Source organism: Rhipicephalus microplus, chromosome 6 (assembly GCF_043290135.1).
Source record: "Rhipicephalus microplus isolate Deutch F79 chromosome 6, USDA_Rmic, whole genome shotgun sequence".
Lineage (NCBI taxonomy): Eukaryota > Metazoa > Arthropoda > Arachnida > Ixodida > Ixodidae > Rhipicephalus > Rhipicephalus microplus.
Genome location: NC_134705.1, coordinates 102,196,021 through 102,215,851, shown reverse-complemented (window position 1 = coordinate 102,215,851; position 19,831 = coordinate 102,196,021). Strand labels below are relative to the sequence as shown.

Genomic DNA, 19,831 nt, shown 5'->3' with positions numbered 1-19,831 from the left:
CGGGATGAACTCCAGACTTGCTGATAACGTGCCCTAGAAACAAGAGCTCCTCATACGTAAATCGGCACTTTTCTGGCTACAGTGTGAGTCCGGACGTCTTGATGGCTTGAAGTACAACTTCAAGGCGCCGAAGATGCTCGTCGAAAGTCGAGGAAGACACGACGACATCGTCCAAGTACACAAGGCAAGTCTACCACTTCAATCCTGCCAGTACTGTATACATAACGCGTTGAAAAGTTGCAGGCGCTGAGCAAAGGCCGAAGGGCATCACCTTAAACTCGAAGAGGCCGTCCGGTGTTATAAACGCCGTCTTCTCTCGGTCTCTTTCGTCGACTTCGATTTGCCAATAGCCAGTCTCGAGGTTCATTGACGAAAAGTACTTGGCGTTATGGAGCCGATCAAGTGCGTCGTCTATTCGTGGGAGAGGATACACGTCCTTTTTTGTGGTTTTGTTCAGGCGGCGATAATCGACGCAGAAACGTAAGGTCCCATCCTTTTTTTTTTCTTCACTAACACCACGGGGGATGCCCATGCGCTCCTAGGATTTGGGTGCACGTTAAAGAACCCCAGGTGGTCAAAATTTCCGGAGCCCTCCACTACGGCGTCTCTCATAATCATATGGTGGTTTTGGGACGTTAAACCCCACAAATCAATCAATCATGCGCTCCTAGACAGCTTGATAATGTCATCCCGCAGCACTCCATCAACTTGTCTCTTCATGGCCTCACCTTCTCACGTCGAAACCCTGTACGGACTCTGACGGAGTGGTCTGGCATTTTCTTCGGCTATGATGGGATGTTTCGTGATTGGGGTCTGCCAAATTTTCGATGACGACGAAAAGCAATCTGCGTGTTGCAGGAGCAAGGCCTTGAGCTGTTCTTGCTTATCGTTTGGAAGTCTGGAATTGACGTCAAAAGCTATGGTAGGGGCTTGGTTCCTCTGAGCAGGTTCCGCAGAATCGGTGAGGGCGAAAGCACTGGTGGCTTCGACAATTTCTTCGATGTATGCGACCGTTGTTCCTTTGTTCACATGTTTGTACTCATTGCTGAAATTCGTGAGCATAACCGTTGCTTTGCCTCCCCACAGCTCTGCAATTCCTCTTGCGAGGCAAATATTTCGGGTGACCAACAGATGCTGACTGCCTTCAACGACGCCTTCCAAGTCAGGTGATTTAGGAGCGCCGACTGAAATAATGACGCTTGAGCGAGGCGGAATGGTGACTTGTTCTTCCAGCACATTCAAGGCATGGTGTCCTGACGGCGTGCGCGGCGGTAGTGCTTCTTCTGTGGATAACGTTATCGACTTTGTTTTTAGGTTGATGACAGCACCATGGAGGCATAAGAAGTCCATGCCAAGGATGACATCTCTCGAACAACGCTGTAGGACTACGAAGTCTGTAGGATAAATACGGCCGTTAATGGTGACTCTTGCTGTGCAGGTTCCTGCAGGCGTTACGAGATGACCTCCAGCTGTGCGGATTTCAGGGCCTTTCCAAGCTGTCCTAACTTTCTTTAACTTCGCGGCGAACGGCCCACTGATGACAGAATAGTCATCTCCAGTATCGACGAGAGCGGTCACACTGTGGCCGTCGATAAGAACGTCGAGGTCACTAGTTCACCGTCTCGCATTACAGTTAGGGCGTGGCGTCGGGTCACGGCTGCGTCGGCTTGTTCCGCTGCTTCCATGTTGCGTCGTCAGGCCACCTTCGGTAAGTGTGCTTTCGCCGTCAGGGCTTTGCCTGGTTGGCGTTGTGTTCGGAAAGCTCCGTCGCGGCGTCGTCGTCGTCGTAGGACCTTCGGTAGTTCGTCGTACAACAACCGCACCTCCACCGGTTGCTGCCCTTAGTTTCCCGGATACGAGCTAGGAGACCAGCCCCGCGTTAGGCCGGAGTACTGCCGGGGGTGCGGTGACATGCGGCGGCTGGGCGACGGCGAACGGGAAGGACTTCGTGGTGTCAATTTAAATCCTGTCAGGTAGTCGGCGATGTCACGTGGCCGTTCCCCTGGCTGCGGAAGTGGTGCATCGACGGCGAAGCCACGCAGTCCCTTCTGTCGGTACTGGCAACGGCGGTAAGTGTGCCCGGCCTCGCCGCAGTGATAGCACAGTGGGCGGTGGTCAGGGGTGCGCCAAACGTCGGTTTTGCTCGGCGCACTGCGCTGGCCCGCTGGCGAATGGTAGGTCGTCGGTAGGGGTGGTGGCCGTGGTGGTGTCTGGCGACGGAAGTGCGACGGGGCGGCGTTTCGGCGTGGACGGGGAGGAGCGTTGTGGCGCACTGCAGTGGCGTAGCTGATAGTTTCTGGCTCGGGCAGCGGTGTTTGGGGAATTTGAAGCGATTGCCGAACTTCTTCTCGCACAATGTCGGCGATCGAATCCACTTGAGGTTGCGCCGAAGGCAACAGTTTGCGCAGCTCTTTCCGCACGATCGCTCGGATCGTTTCACGCAGGTTGTCGGAGTCACTGGCTTGAGCAGCAGCGAATTCTGGAGTCAGGCGACGATTATACTGTCTGGTGCGCATGTCCAGGATTTTTTCGATGGTGGTCACCTCGGATACAAATTCTTGGACGGTGTTCGGTGGATTCCTCATTAGTCCCGCGAAAAGCTCCTGTTTGACCCCTCGCATGAGGAAACGAACTTTCTTCTTCTCAGGCATGTCTGGGTCAGCGTGACAAAATAGGCGGGTCATCTCCTCTGTAAAAATTCCAACCTTTTCATTTGGTAGCTGAACCCGGGTCTCTAGTAGAGCAGCGGCCCTCTCTTTGCGAGCGACGCTCGCGAACGTTTGCGGAAATGCGCCGCAGAAGACATCCCACGTTCGGAGCGTGGACTCCCGATTCTCTATCCAGGTCCTTGCGGTGTCTTCCAGGTAGAAGTACACACGACGGAGCTTTTCTTCGTTGTCCCAGTGGTTGAGGGTGGCCACACGGTCGTATGGTTTCTAGCCAGGCTTCGGGATCTTCAAACGATGACCCTTGAAACGTTGGTGGTTCCGTGGGTTGATGAATGACGATCGCGGGCTGGGACGTTCCGGTTGTCATAGTCGCTGCAGTAGAGACTATGGCCTTGGCTTTCCGCGCCTTGTCTTGTAGAAGCCCGTACACCGGTGGGAGACCTCGCTGTCGGCGGCTTGTTCGCTGCTCTTGGTTGGCGTCGGCGTCTTCTCCGCGACGTGGGCTGGGTTCACGGCTTGGCGGGGGCATCCGGTACATGAACGAAGCAGCACCTCCACCAGAAGTCACGAGGTCGTGACGTGGCCGAAGACAGGAGACTTCGTGTTGGGACTTGACTGTTTATTTGGGCGAACCTGTGCCCAGTAAACGAAAATCCGATTACAGCAGCAGTCTTGCACAGATAGCAGTCTCGGACTGATAGCGGTGAACGGAGCGTCGGCCTTCGTTCAACAACTGACAAGCGGCGAAGCGCGTCGGCATTTATACTCTTGCCATCGAATGTTCTAGCGTTATCGCTGGCGGTGGCGTAGGTTCCAGAACAATCTGTACCGTTCGCACAGTGGGCGTGATCTTATGGAAATGATCTCCTACAGTCCGGAACCTTCTCGAAAACTGCAGGCGCGGTTTGTGCTGAGAATCGTGTGGTGTTTTGGGACGATATCGAAAGCTTAGGAAATGGAACGTGGCATTATTACACCATACCACTTTTGCAACATGCCATGTGAACGAAACAGCCATAAGAGCTGCAAGACCATGAAATGTAAATCATGACATTCATGACATCCATGTCATGATTTTCATGTTATTACGAGTCAAATATGTTCTTCATGCAGCCATGTTAAGCCATACCAAGTTTGGTATTGATATCATTATCGAAATGACCAGGAGAGCTAAAAGTCGTAGGCTGCTAGATAGATAGATAGATAGATAGATAGATAGATAGATAGATAGATAGATAGATAGATAGATAGATAGATAGATAGATAGATAGATAGATAGATAGATAGATAGATAGATAGATAGATAGATAGATAGATAGATAGATAGATAGATAGATAGATAGATAGATAGATAGATAGATGGATGGATGGATGGATGGATGGATGGATGGATGGATGGATGGATGGATGGATGGATGGATGGATGGATGGATGGATGGATGGATGGATGGATGGATGGATGGATGGATGGATGGATGGATGGATGGATAGATAGATAGATAGATAGATAGATAGATAGATAGATAGATAGATAGATAGATAGATAGATAGATAGATAGATAGACAGACAGACAGACAGACAGACAGACAGACAGACAGACACACAGACAGACAGACAGACAGATAGATAAATAGATAGATAGATAGATAGATAGATAGATAGATAGATAGATAGATAGATAGATAGATAGATAGATAGATAGATAGATAGATAGATAGATAGATAGATAGATAGATAGATAGATAGATAGATAGATAGATACGCACAAAGTCAACGAAGTTCGCTAAGAAATGGTTCGCATATGAAAGAATGTTACGAACGCGCAATGAACGGTTTCATGCGCACAACATAAACGCTATCCAGGCTCGGTCGTATGCTGGTCCATGCCTGCGGTGTTGTTGAGTCCGGGACGACTTCGTAGTTAACGTCACTGACGAGGCGTTGCACTTTGTATGGGCCGAAAAACCGGTTAAGTAGCTTTTCACTTAGGCCTCGGCAGCAAACTGACGTGCACGCCCAAACTTAGTCTCCGTAGTTGTAGACCACGTCCCTGTGGCGGGTACTATTGCGTCGTGCATCTGCTTGCTGTTGCTGGCCGATGTGCAGTCGTACAAGCTGTTGAGCTTCAACTAATCGCAACTGATCGTTGTCTTGACATGGTAGCATGGAGTCAAGCATGGTCTGCACTTCTCAGCCGTAGTGAAGCCAAAATGGCGCGAATCACGTGGTCTCTTGCAAGGCGGTGTTATACGTGAAGGTCACGTAACGCAAGATCAAGTCCCATATCTTTTGCTATACGTCGATGTGCCTTGTGATCATGTCTGCGACCATCTTATTCAGCCAATGGTACGCGGCTGTCTTTTGATGCCTGGTGTTGCTTAGTTCAAAAACTTCTTCCATAAGCAGTGCCGTGAATGCTGCGCCTGTCTGTTATGACGCTACAAGGTGCCCCTTGACGCAACACGATGTGGCACATGAAAAATTGCACTACCTCAGACGTCGTAGCTCTTGGGATCACCTGTGTTTCAGCGTAGCGTGTTTAATAGTCGGTCGCTACAATCACGTATTTGTTGCCCTCAGAAACAGAGGCAATAGGCCGAGAATGTCCACATCAACTTGTTCAAACGGCGTTACAGGGTGCGTCAATTGGCTGAAGTTAGCCAGCCGGCTTACCAGATGGTTTCTTACGGCGCTGGCATTCCTGACAGCCTTTGACGTACTCTTTGACGCGTGTCGAAAGTTCAGGCCAATAGTACTTCTCGCTCACTCTGGCAAGTGTACGTGAGTAGCCTAAGTGGCCAGACGTGGGTTTATCATGGCAAGCGAAAAGGACGTCGTCTCGCACGTCTCGAGGAATCACCAGGAGGTAGGCACGGCCTTTCGAACGGGCGTTCTTTTTTTATAGCACGCCGTCTCGCAGGCAAAACGACGTGAATGAATGGGAGAGATGACTCGATATGAGTGTGTCGTGGCCATCAAGTGATCAATGATTGGTAGAATTTTTCGGTCATCACGCTGCCGTCTGCTCGGGTCCGAGGAGCTAATGGCTCCCAGGAAGCCTTTGTAGTCCTCTGCTCCCTGGCTGACGAGACGAAGCGGTGCGTGCGAAAGTGTGTCAGCGTCTTCATGCTTACGATGGAGCCTGTAGCTAGAAGCTCTACTGTGCTCGTCGTTCCGAATTGTCTCGCATGTTTGCCTACCAACAGAGGGCATGGTGGTGCGTCACTATCTTGAAGAGACGACCATAAAAGTACGGGCGAAACTTGGTTATTGTCCACACTACTGCGAGGTACTCTTTCTCCTTAGCGGAATAATTCACCTCGGCACGGGATATTCAGCGGCTGGTGTAAGCTATGACACAATCGATGCCACCTTGATGCTGAACGAGCACTGTACCGAGACCAACGTTGCTAGCGCAAGTATGCACCTCCGTGTCTGCATCATCGTCGAAATGAGTGAGAACGGGCGCTGATTGCATGCGCTGTCGCAGTTCAGCAAACGCTGCTTTTTGCTCGTGTTCCCACGCAAACGGTGTGTCATCCCTTGTGAGGCGAGTCAGGGGTTCCACTATCTGTGAAAACCGGTCAATGAACTTGGGATAGTACGCACACAAACCAAGAAAGCGCTGGAGGGCCTTCTTATTCACAGAAACTGAAAATTCAACAGCAGCGGCGAGTTTGCATCGGGACGGAATCCTTCAGTGATAACTACATGTCCAAGACGTTTGAGTTTCTTATTACAGAAGTGGCACTTCTGTTGCTTTAGTGTGAGGTTCACTGATCGGATAGCCTCGAGCACACTGCGCAAGCGGTAAAGATGCTGCTAGAACGTGGCAGAAAAGACCACCACATTGTCAAGGTAGACAGCACCATTCTGCCACTTCATCCCTGTAAGAACAGTGTGAATATTTCGCTGGAAGGTTGCTGGCGCTGAACACAAGCCAAAAGGAAGCACTCAAAATTGATAGAAGCCATCTGGAGTCATGAAGGCTGTTTTCTCACGGTCTCTCTCTCATCTACCTCAATATGCCAATACCCACTTTTCAGATCCAGAGAAGAGAAATATTGGGCATGGCAAAGTTTATCCAACGAGTCGTCGATACGCGGCAGCGGGTACACGTTCTTTTTGGTCATGTTGTTAAGCTTTCAGTAGTCGCCGCAGAAGAGTAGTGTCCCGTCTTTTTTTAACAAGGACAACCGGAGACGACCATGGGCTGTTGAGTGGTTTGATGACACGATCTTCAAGCATATCTCGCACTTGCGTACGTATCACTTCGCGCTCTTTTATCGACACGCGGTAAGGATTCTGGTTTATCGGGCGTGCATCGTCGTACGCAATTATTCTGTGTTGTGTGATGGATATCTGGCGCACCTTTGATGAACTTGAAAAGCAGGACCGGAATTCAAACAAGAGCGTGCGCAGTGCCGTCAGGTTTCTGGTCGGCAGCGCACGATCGATGTCGATATTATCGAATGCCGTGTCTGTAGCGCCGGTGGCCTCCGTTGCGCAACAGTTGCCAATTTCTTATATTTTGTTGGCAAAAGCGATTGAAGTCTCACGAAAGAGGTGACGGCGCTCGTTGCTAAAGTTGGTAACAAGCAAGGACGATCAGCCACCACGAAGCTGTATGACACTTCTGGCTACACAAATGTCTTGTTTCAGAAGGTGCTCTAAGATCGTTTCGGCCACTGCTATGCCATCGCTCAAATCGCAGCATGTCGCGTCGACCATGACACTTCCTCGAGGAGTAAGCGTGACGCTGTCGGCAGAAAATCGAAGTAGGTCGAGTTGCAGTTCGTCATCCTGTACATCGACTGCTCGGTTGGCTGATAACATAACACGATGCTCTTGCAGGCCAATTATAGTGCCATACTCTTGAAGAAAGTCAACTTCAACAATAACGTCACAGGAGCACTCGCGCGGGACGAGGCAGCTAGCGACGAACGTATATCCTTGAGTCTGAACTCTATTAGCACTGGCGCCCAGCGGAGTAACAACATGGCCACCAGCCGTTCGAATTTGCGAGTTGTGCCACGGCGGGATCATTTTTTAGCTGAGAGGCCAGTTTCCCACTGAATATTCGGCAGTTGGCGCTGATGTCCAATAACGCGTCAACTGCGTAACCATCAATCGTCACTGGTATATCAAGTGAAAGGTGGTCGTATTCTGCAGTATTTTTACGTCTGTGAGTCGTTCGGAGGTCTTCGGCGCTTCTATTTTCAGCGACCCAGCCTTCAGCAGTCCCTCCAGTTAGTTTTCCCGGCGAACACTTGGAGACCATGTGGTAGAATATGGTGGGGCAGCGATGAAAATCACCTCGGCCATAGTGAACGCGACTGGCACCAGAAGACGGTGGCGCAGGGCGCTCGGCGAGGTAGTTTTTGATGTCCCAGGATTGCTCGCCGTACCGGGGTGGCAGCTAGTACGCAGAGAAGCCGCCAAGCCCAAGGCGGTGGTGTACAAGTGATCCGTTTCACAACAGTAAAAGCACAGAGGCCGGCGGTGAATTGTACGCCAAATAACTGACTTCCGAGGGGACGTGCGCCTATCATCGATGTAATGAACTGGCTGCTCTGAATGATGGCTTACTTGAGCGGCATGGGCAAATGTTCGCGCCGCACACCTATCATCGTAGTACTCTGTTGACTTCGCCGACTGTAGCGACACGGTGGGAAAAGCGCGGAAGAACATTGGCAGAGGCTGCAGGCTGCTTTAAGACTTCCAATATGTGGCCGTCTGACGGCGGTATTCAGTAGGGGCTGGCTCGGAGCTTTCAGGAGGTGAGGGGCCCCGTAGTGCGTGGTGCAGCTCCTCTCTGATAACCGCTGCAATTGAACCAGACGGGAAATGAGGTGTCATGCTGGCCTTCTCCAGCTCTTCGCGCACCACTGAACGATATAGTTCTCGTAGGCTATCGTTGGTTCCAGTTGTGGCGAGAATTTCCACATCGCACATTCCATTTATTTGTCTGGCATAGATGCAGGAACGTTGCTGCAGCACTTTTTTTCATGGTCACAGCATCCGTTGAAAACTCCACGACGATCTTAGGATAGCTCCGTATGAGGCTGGCAAGGAGCTCCTCTTTCACACATGCATCAGATCGCGCAACTTCTTATCCTCCGCCATTCGTGGGTCAGCTCGTTGGAAGAGGCGTGTCATGTCTTCCACGCAAGTGGTAACCGTTTCATTTCGCAGATGAACCCAGGCCTGAATTGCTCGTTCTGTTCGTTTTTGACGATCGGCACCTGTGTAGGTCTTCAGAAGACTAAGACAGCACTCGTGCCATGACGTCAGGTGCTCCTCGCAATTCTTGTACCACGTGCGCGTCCCGTCCTCCAGGTAGAAGTAGACACGTCTCAGTTTGGCCGAGTCGTCCCCTTGATTTAATGCAGGTACGCGTTTGAAATCGGCCAAAGAGTCATCGACGTCTTCGTGCCCCGTGCCCCGGAACGTCATCGGCATTCGGTGGTTCTCCAACGTATACCGGTTTGGAATCGCTGTTACCGTGTCGCTTAAAGCTGTCTGAATCGAAGAACTCGTCATACCTGTTGAAGTGTTCGGATCTGTGTCGTTGACTTGCGGAAGCAATCCCCTGACTCGGTGGGTGATCTGATGCATTGGGGTGTTAACAGAAAGTGAACTCGTAGCGCGACCCCCTGGAGGGGTCTGCAACATCCATGAGGGCTACCCAGCAGCTCCACCAGTTTGTCACGAGACTTCAGAAGTGCATGGTGCGTTTAGTTAGCCTAGTGTAGCCAGCTTTTCAAAAGCGCATCTGTCGTGGCTGGATCTCGAGCGAAGAAGACGCACACGATCTTCTTTTCTTTTTCAGGGTGAGAGCCGCTCTTCCTCCCAACCCATTACATGCAGATGGCAACATCAACATTCATAAAACAACTCTTGGTCAAGTGAGTCGTGAATAACCAGAGGGTTGCATAAAGCACCCCTCTGTACACTTACTAATTACACACCTGGTATGGCAGCCGCCTCTTCTTTCACTGCGCACACGAGGCCACAGCTTAGCAAGTTTGTAGGTGAAAAAAAATCAGGCATACCGTGCCGGGTAGCAATCTTTTCAGCGATGTGCGACACCTTAGGTAACTACAGTATAACATCTGATGGTAACTTAGGTGTCTAAACCTCTCCTCCTATCCTTAGTGCTCCGTATTCCTTACTGTCGAAAGTAAGCCACAAAGTTAACCACTAGGTTACCGTTTCAGAACAGTTGCAAGAAAACGCTGACTACGATAAAAGCAAACTAAAGCAACACACCATCCTTTTCAGATGTTAACGTTTGAAAAGGAAAAGCCAGCTGCAAAAAAGCGACATAATTTGCAACTAAACCTAAACTACAGTTCTTGGGTGCAATACTTGCGAGAAATCTACTCCAAGCACCGGATGGCTATTGCTATTTTCCGATGTTAACGTTTGAAAAGGAAACCCGAGCTGCAAAAAGGCTACATACTTTGCAACTAAATCAAAACCACAGTTCATGGGTACAATACTTGCGAGAAACCTACTCCAAGCACCGGATAGCTATTGCTATTTTCCAATGTTAACGTTTGAAAAAGAAACTCGAGCTGCAAAAAGGCTACATCCTTTGCAACTAAATCTAAACCACAGTTCATGGGTGCAATACTTGCGAAAAACCTACTCTAAGCACTGAATAGCTTTTGCTATTTTCAAATGTTGATATTCGAAAAGGAAAACGCAGCTGCAAAAAGGCGATGTACTTTGGAACTAAATCTAAACCACAGTTTTTGGGCTCAATACTTGCGAGGAACGTTCTTCAAGCACCGAATAGCTATTGCTCTCTCCAAGCCTTTGAGCTCTTAATGGCATGGCGGTACCTTTCCTCGTTCATTGTTGGATGGTAGCATCGAGAGTGTTTAAATAAAACCAACTGCAGCAGGGTATATACACCTTTATTATCTTCTTAAAACACAGGAATTACGGAAATTTGTCACCGTCGCTGTATACAGCCAGCTATTGTTCTTTAGCTGCAGTTTTGCAAGTAGTGTTCTGCCTCCTCTTTCCTTGCAGTTGTAGGAATATTATTCACTAACTGAAGTTGTACGCTTTTAAAAAGGACTAAAAGCATTGCATTTCCGCTCCGTTGTTTGTCGTGTTCCATTGTGTGCGAGTGCTACGTGATGTAGCAGCTTCTCTAGCCAAAGTTAGCACAGTTTGCACACGAATAAAGCAGTTGCCTGATCTCTTAGACGACGGAATCTTTCATAAAGTAGTGGCACTGTGCGGTTAAAATATCATAGCCGGTCAATAAAAAATAAAGTGTATACGAGAGCGCATATGATAATTCAAAATGTAACTCTACGAGAGCTTTCCGTAAAAAAGCACAAGTTTTTGCACAGTTATTCGCATTTTGAGTGGCATTCCCACAATTTTGTAATGAATAAGTTATTTTAAATGCTCACAGAAGCGTACACGCTCACACACTTTCAAATAAACAAGAGAGAAAATTTGGTTAAGAAGCATAGACAATACTTTGTAGCAGCGAGGTGCATGCTTTATCGCAGTATATTTCCCATGTCTCACACGAACAATAATAATGCACTGCGGATTAAGGGGGGGGGGGCAATAACACTTATTAACAATTTCCTCCCATGTTCTGCATCCAGTTTGCATCGAATTCAAAGGAACATTCATCAAATATTACATTCTTCACATGAATGTAAAAGACTTGCCGGATTGTGACCAAGAACACTAGCTTGTCTGCGATGTGAAGGGCGCCCACGCTGAAAAGAACACAATGAGGAATCAACAATGTGCCTAAACACGTATACAACTGCCATGCACATTTTCACAAACGTTGTTACAGGGCCATATCAACAATACTCATCTACCAGCGTTCAACGTGTACCACCATGCATAGGTAGCTTACATCTAGCTACACTTATGGACCGCTTATTCTATAGGAAAAAAACTGCTGACGATGCTGAATAATCGCTTATTTTCGAGGTGGAGCACCCGCGATAACTCCTTTTGTGCTTTAAATAGCATTTTATTGCTATCCATACACTATTTGTTCCACTGCCTATTTGTTTGGAACCGGACACGATGCTCTGGCGCAGTACGTGGTTCTTCACGACGAGCTCAGACACTCATGTATTCATTGTTATATATATATATATATATATATATATATATAGAGAGAGAGAGAGAGAGAGAGAGAGATTTATTAGACAATAATGCCAGGGAAGGTATGGGGAAGTAAAAACTGAATTGTAATGTAAATGTGAAGAAAGAAAGTGGGTGAAAAGATAACGTGCCATGGACGACAACTGAACCTGCAATTTCCGAATAACGTGTTCGATGCCCTACCATTGAGCTACAACGGCGACTATCCTCCCAGCCACTTTATTGGGTATATTTGTGAAATAAAACATAGAAGGGTCAGTCAGCACCCTCAGTAGCCATGGTGGCGAGTGTGGCACACTCTCTATAAGGCTGTGTGGCGTCACGTAGCACGTGAACTTATAAAGAGCTCGCAGCTTACCAATAGTCCCTAGTATACAACCTAAGACCCCAAGTTTGCCAGTACGAGACCCTCGTAAATGAGTAAGGCTAAGAAGTGTATATATTAAGGGCTCGTTTTTCAGTGTTCTGACACAATATTAGTAAGATCTAAAGGACACTAATGCTTCAAAAAGTATGGGGAAGTTATTAACCAAGTTTTAATGCAAATGTGAAGAAATTTTGCTCGCAACATTGTCTGTTAGATCTCACTAATGTTGTGTCGAAACTGGGGAAAACGAGCCCTTAAGTATACACTTTACCTTATATATATATATATATATATATATATATATATATATATATATATATATATATATATATATAATATGTATATTTATATATGACGCATTAACAAGGTGCTCATGCCTCACAGCACATGTGCATAAACTTTCTTTATGACGTTCCCAATTTGTAACTGAATGTTTACGCGACCCAAAGTTCGAATGCTTGATGCAACTTGCTGGATCATGATGCTGGAGTCTCTCATCAACTGAAGTTTTAGCTGTTTGTACACAGCCTCGCTGATACAAGTAATTGTTGCTCCTGTATCGAGAATTGCATTTACTGGGTTTCCGTTGATGAGAGCACTGAAGTGTATTAATAAAACTTTGGGTCGCCCTCCTCTTTTCCCCATTCAGTATCAATACCGGACACATTGCCACGGCGCGGACATTCGTTGTGCCAGTGAAACTGTCGTGGGAAACCAGCAGCTTAGCAGCATCTACATTAGTTTAGCGGGGCACGCGGTTGAGGAGTTATTGTCGATTGCTGCGGTCTGCTGAAGAGACGTGGAGCTCTTGATACGATACTAGCGTTACGAGTAAAGGAAACTCCTCTCACCCATTTTAAAGATGTCTCGACCCGTTGAGCAGCGGTGAGCCACTCTAATGACGAGTTGAAAGACAGTCCGGCGAGCGCCAGTTCCACATCAGGAGGAACACCATCAGTCAGTCCAGAAATGATGTGGCACTCTTTCAGGTCAGCCAAAGAACCCAGTCGCTTTTTCTCGTCGTAGTAGTCCTTGATGGTCTGCCCTCCTTTAAGTCAGCAGTGAATGAAGAGACGGAAGGCATCTTCGTCAGTCGTAGCAAAGCGGGCTTGCATGTCACGCTTGATATTGTCCCAAGTTGTCTCGCCGTTGCCGAAAATCTATGTCAGGTACCACTTGAACGTTTCCCCTTCAATGTATTCGTTAAAGTGACTGACCTGATCGCGGTGAATCCATGACGCCTCGGCTGCCTTCATGTCAAAAAGAAGAAGCCACTTGTCGATGAGGACGTCTCCTGGTGTTCCCTTGAACTTCTATATGTAGAGCGGAGGCTTTAGCTTAGCCATGGCACGTTGATGAGGTCGTTCCTTTCGACTTGTGTGACACTACAAAACAGAGACACGTCGTGGTCCAGATGCCATGCGTTTATTCTAATGCACGCGCACTTCCTCTTCGTCGGCTTCTCCTAGAATCGCCTTGTTAATGCGTCACACACACACACACACACACACATATATATATATATATATATATATATATATATATGAAAGTAGATGCGCTTTCGCATAACAACTGTTTATTGTGCCGACATTTCGACGGGAACCCCGTCTTTGTCAAGGCATAATAATATTTACACATGTTCCGTGTCTTTTTATAGCCTGTCGAGACAGGAGGGAAGGGGTCAAAAGAAAAGTAAAAAAAAGAAAAGAGAGAGAGAGAAAAAAAAAGAAGAAACAGCGAAACGGGAGGAGAAACATTAAATAAAATATACAAAATCTTGGAGAAGAAGCAAGACCGACACGGCGTAATTAGAAAAGGGCAGCATCTCAACAGAGTAGGGCAGAAGTAGATGAGCAATGTCATCATTGTCAACAATACGTCCCCCGCACCCACTCTTCTCCAAGTCGGCAGTGTGCCACCGTTCTTGTATTTCACTTTTCCGTGTAGTCCGCTGGCGGCTCGTTCCTCTTTGAAGTTTAAGACAAGTTAATGGGGAGAGCTTAAGCGCTTCGCTTCGAGTGCGTGCTGGTGCCGTCGGGAGGAATGAAAAATCTGGTGATTGAGGCGCCGCCATCGATATTCTTTATATGCAATGTCTCCTTGTCAGTAAAGGAACAGAATGTGCGTTAAAAATTAAAGAAGAAAAAAAGAAAAAAAGAACGGGAGGGGGGGAGACTGTACGACCTCCGGGATAGTCACCACATAGGTGTGGCTCACTGGGAAGACATGCGCGCATGTATGAAAAAGTTAACGAAACCACCTAGCTGTCAGCTCCTTGTCAGTGAAGGAACAGAATGTGCGTTAAAACTTAAAGGAGAAAAAAAAGGAAAAGAAAAAAAGGGGGGGGGAGACCGTACGACTTCCGAGACCACTTATCTGTGCGTTCCGGCTGTGCTTGATCAGGCAAATCATTTCTTTGCTGTCAGATGCATAGGATAAAAGATTTGTTAGCGGGTAATATTATTGTCGTAATGAAACCGGACTAATTAGAGAGAAGCGTTTGCGTCTTGTAGCGGTCGTAACGCTGACAGAGTGCCTGGGTGTTCATTTATTCCGTATTTTATCGTGTTAAATTTGTAGATAAAATAAGATTCCTGATGTTTCCGTTCTCTGATTGTTCGAAAGTTGTTTTCTAGTAGTGTAACCCTGATGTCACCAAAGCTGTGGTCTTTTAATGTGCAGTGTTTTGAAAGTGGAAGGCCTGGCAGAGATCGTACATGTGCCTGATGGTTGTTTAATCTAATTCTAAACGGAGTGTCTGTCTGGCTCCCGTTTCGCTGTTTTTTCTTTTTTTCCTCTCTCTCTTTTCTTTTTACTTTTCTTTTGACCCCTTCTCTCCTGTCTCGATAGGCTATAAGAAGACACGGAACATGTGTAAATATTATTGTGCCTTGAAAAAGACGGGGTGCCCGTCGAAACGTCGGCACAATAAACAGTTGTTATGTAAAAGCGCATCTACTTTCATATTTATAACCTCGCGGCAACCGAAGTTATTCTTCTGTATATATATATATATATATATATATATATATATATATATATATATATATATATATATATATATATATATATATATATACTGTAAAGAAGAGGAAGTACTCCGGCGCAGAGGCAGCAGCATCGAGCGTGCAGGAGCAGCTCGAGCTCAGAAATTGCGGCTGGTGCATCGCCTTCCAAGCCTTCCAAGCACAACTTTTCTTCTTAATAAATCTCCTTTATAATTGGTGGAACCGGGCCGGGTACCGTCCCTTACACCTTCCCGCTACCATCCTGGAACTCCGTTCTCGACGGCTACCTTCTGCTATGCCGGACACCGATCAGCAGATGCTTCCATCTCTTCCGGTCACCTGTCCACGCAGTGTTCCTCAGCGGGAGCCTCCAAACTTCAGTGGAACAGATGACAATGACATTGAAGATTGGCTCTCGACTTTCGAACGGGTGAGCGCTTTAAACAGATGGACGGACGCGGACAAGTTGACACGCGTGTCGTTCTACTTCGCGGGTGTAGCCAGCCTTTGGCTTAGAAACCACGAGGCAGACGTCCGAACGTGGCCGCAATTTAAAACGTCGATTGTAGCAGTTTTCGATCGACCTGCCGTCCGAAAACTTCGTGCCGAGCAACGTTTACGCACACGCGCGCAAGAAACGGGTGAAACCTCCACAAGTTACATAGAAGACGTCGTCCATTTGTGCAGACGCGTGAACGCCGCAATGACGGAAGCTGAAAAATGTAAGCACATCCTCAAAGGGATTGACGACGACGCTTTTCAAATGCTCTTGGCGAAAAGCCCGACCACTGTTAACGACGTAATTAGCCTCTGCCAAAGCTACGATGAATTGCGGAAGCAGCGAGCTCTGACAAGACGTCCTCCAGCGCACGATTTCGCATCGCTGTCTAGTGTGATCAGTGGTCATGACCAAGCGTCACTAAAAGCCGAAATAAAAGCATTTGTCCGCGAAGAAGTTGCACGACAGCTTTCCTTGGTGCCTTTCACACCAGAACCTACCACAACTTTACCAACGTCTCTACGTGGCGTCATTCAAGGAGAGGTCGCCGAGGCCTTACCAGCTGCTTGCGAGCCTAATCTTGTGGCTGCTTCTCTCACCTACACCGCGGCTGCAGCCATGTCAACTCGCAAGGCGCCTACGCCTCCGTTTCAGCCTTGCGCGAGCTATTCCCCAGCTCCAGTTCACTAGACCAGCACTAACACCGCCAACCCGTGGCGCACCCTCGACAATCGCCCGATATGTTACGCTTGTCGATACCCCGGACACGTCGCAAGGTATTGCCGCCGCCGGACGCATATCACCAATGAAAGCCGCCGTGAGCCTTTCTTCCCGCTTCACTCCAACTCGCGATACGGTTCCTCCACTCCAATGCCAGTCCGCTACCAGGACAACCACAGCCCTCGGCCGGGACGTCTTCGCTCGCCCTCTCCACGCCGCCGCTCGCCTTCTCCTATGCGTCGACGGCCCGCGCCTAACGAGGAGGAAAACTAGACGACGCAGTTCCTGGGGCAAGAACTGCGCAAGTTTCGGTTTGCCCAAGTCCTCATTTGTCACCTAGCAAAGTTATTGACGTGTTCGTCGACAAATATCCCTACTGTCGCTCTTGTAGATACCGGTGCAGCTGTTTCTGTTATAGATGCTGGATTTTGCCGCTCAATTCATAAGGTTACGACGCCTTTCTCCGGATTATCGCTTCGCACAGCCAGTGCTCAACCTGTTCAACCGAGCGCCGTATGTAGAGCCCGCGTGACAATTCAGGACGTTCTGTATACGATAGAGTTCGTGGTTCTTTCATCGTGCTCCCATAATATTATCTTGGGATGAGACTTTTTGTCGCGTCATAACGCCGTAATCGACTGTGCTAGGGCTGAGGTTGAATTTTGCTCACTGGATGACCAAGCGTCCGTCGACGCCCAGTCTGCCGCCAAACTTGTCGTTAGCGATGACACCTACATTCTTCCATGCTCGTTTGCGTTCGTGCCAGTTTCATGTAGCGCCACGGCACGGTCTTCTTCACACCATCTCCAATATACGTCGCCCAAAGAGCCCTCCCCCTGCCTTTTGCTGCTCTCGATCTTGTGGAAGGCTCAACCACAATGCCAATTTATAATCATGAGTCGTCGTCTTTATCCCTACTTTGTCACGAGTGCCTTGGCCATGTCGAGAGAATCAGTTCTTCCAGAATTATAACCGTCCCCGATGAGGCGCCTTCTACCTCCGTCTGTGAACTGGTTGTCGTCTCAGCGCCTGACTCAACGTCGGCAAACATATTTCAACCATTCATCGCTGCAGATTTGACATCTTCGCAGCGTTCACAACTCCTCACCATTCTTGAGAGCTACCGCCATTCTTTCGACGTTGAACAAACATCTCTTGGTCGTGCCTTAGCAGTAGAACACCACATCGACACTGGGTCCCACTCACCGCTGCGACAACGACCATATCGCGTGTCCGCTACAAAACGCCGCGTCATTGCTGACCAAGTAGACGACATGCTTCGCAGAGGCGTCATTCGACCTTCGTAGAGCCCATGGGCGTCTCCGGTGGTCCTCGTCAAAAAAAAAGACGGTTCTATTCGTTTCTGTGTCGATTTCCGGTGATTGAACAAGATCACGCTGAAAGATGTCTATCCACTACTGCGCATTGACGATGCTTTGGACAGTTTACAGGGTACCGAGTTTTTTTCCTCGTTAGACTTGCGGTCAGGCTACTGGCAGGTGCCTATGGCGGAGGCCGATCGCCCCAAAATCGCTTTTGTCACGCCAGACGGCTTATATGAATTCACCGTCATGCCCTTCAAACTTTACAATGCACCTGCAACGTTCGAACGAATGATGGACAACATCTTGCGTGAACTAAAATGGAAGATATGCTTGTGTTACTTCAATTATATCGTGGTCTCCGCCCCTAACTTTGACACACACTTACGTCGCCTTCAGCACGTCCTTACTTGCTTAACTAACGCCGTTTTGCAATTAAACCTCAAAAAATGTCGATTTGCCATGCGTCAACTGAACATTTTGGGTCATGTTGTTTCCAAGGAAGGCATCCTCCCGGATCCCGAGAAATTGCGAGCTGTTACGGCGCTTCCTAAACCTGCCACCATCAAAGAACTTCGAAGTTTCATCGGCTTGTGTTCGCATTTCCGGCGATTCGTCCGAAACACCACGTCTATTATATCACCTCTCACGCAACTTCTCAGCAACTGTAAAGACCTCTTATTGTGGTCCTCTGCCTGTGACGAGGCTTTAAACACCTTGCGATGGCTTCTCACGACGCCACCCATTCTACGCCATTTCGATCCTGAAGCTCCAACTGAAATCCACACCGACGCCAGTGGTGTAGGCCTGGCTGCTGTGCTCGCACAGCGTAAACCGGAGCATCAGGAATACGTCGTGGCATACGCTAGTCGCACACTTATCAAGGCTGAGAGCAACTACAGCGTCACAGAAAAGGAGTGCCTGGCCATTTTGTGGGCCCTTGGAAAGTTTCGCCCATATCTATATGGTCGTTCTTTTGACGTCGTGACCGGCCACCACGCGCTGTGCTGGCTTTCGACGTTAAAAGACCCATCTGGCCGCCTCGCTCGCTGGGCGTTGAAAATTCAAGATTACGACATACGCGTGATTTATCGGTCAGGACGGAAGCATGCTGACGCCGACGCCCTTCCCCCCTGTCCCAGAATGCCACAGCTGACTCCACCTGCGATTCCACATTGTCATCGCTTGACTTTGACACCATTGCTATCGAACAACGCAATGACCCGTGGACTGCGTCTCTCCTCAATCATCTCTCCGACACTTCTGAACTCCCAAAGACGCGAACGATCCGGCGCCAAGTTCCACACTTCTCGATACGTGACACGCCTCTCTATCGACGCAACTACGCACCAGAGGGACGCAAGTGGCTGCTCGTCGTTCCACGAACCCTGAGGTCACAGATTTGTTCCTCTTTCCACGCTGACCCACAATGTGGCCACGCAGGAGTCTTCAAGACCTACGAAAGGCTTCGGCATCGCTTCTACTGGCGTGGTATGTATACCTTCGTCCGCAACTTCGTTCGCTCTTGTGCCGAATGTCAGCGCCAAAAATCTCCACCGCACGCCTCCGCCGGTGAACTGCAGCCTTTACCATGCCCTTCCCGACCCTTGGAACGGGTTCGAATAGATATTTATGGGCCACTTCCATTGACTCCGACTGGCAACAGGTAAATAATAGTTGCTATCCACCACCTAACGCGCTATGCTGAGACCGCTGCTCTTCAAACGGCTACAGCACAGGAGGTTGCCACTTTCCTACTGCGTCATTTTGTGTTGCGTCATGGAGGCCCTCAAGAACTTCTCAGTGACCGCGGCCGCGCCTTCTTGTCTGAGGTCATTGAAAAATAGCTCGCTAAGTGTGCTATTGTACACCGCACATGTAGCGCTTACCACCCTCAAACTAATGGGGCTACCGAGTGCTTTAAACGTACTCTCGGTGACATGCTATCTATGTATGTGACGCCTGACCACTCTAACTGGGACTTAGTCCTCCCATTTATTACACATGCCTATAATACGGCAACGCAGGCGACAACAGGCTTCTCCCCTTTTTACCTCCTCTACGGCCGTCACCCCTCCCACACCAT

At 48.6% G+C, this 19,831-nt stretch overlaps 1 protein-coding gene across 4 annotated transcripts in view; it reads right to left on the bottom strand.

The window, feature by feature from the left end:
- LOC142765398 (uncharacterized) overlaps positions 1 to 19,831 on the bottom strand; it is a 197,419-nt gene that overhangs the window by 152,942 nt on the left and 24,646 nt on the right. For all 4 annotated transcript variants that reach the window (XM_075866299.1, XM_075866298.1, XM_075866297.1 and 1 more), the window contains exon 2: positions 11,376 to 11,426. In XM_075866299.1, the coding sequence (XP_075722414.1) occupies positions 11,376 to 11,426 (51 nt within the window). The remainder of the gene's footprint in view (positions 1 to 11,375; positions 11,427 to 19,831) is intronic.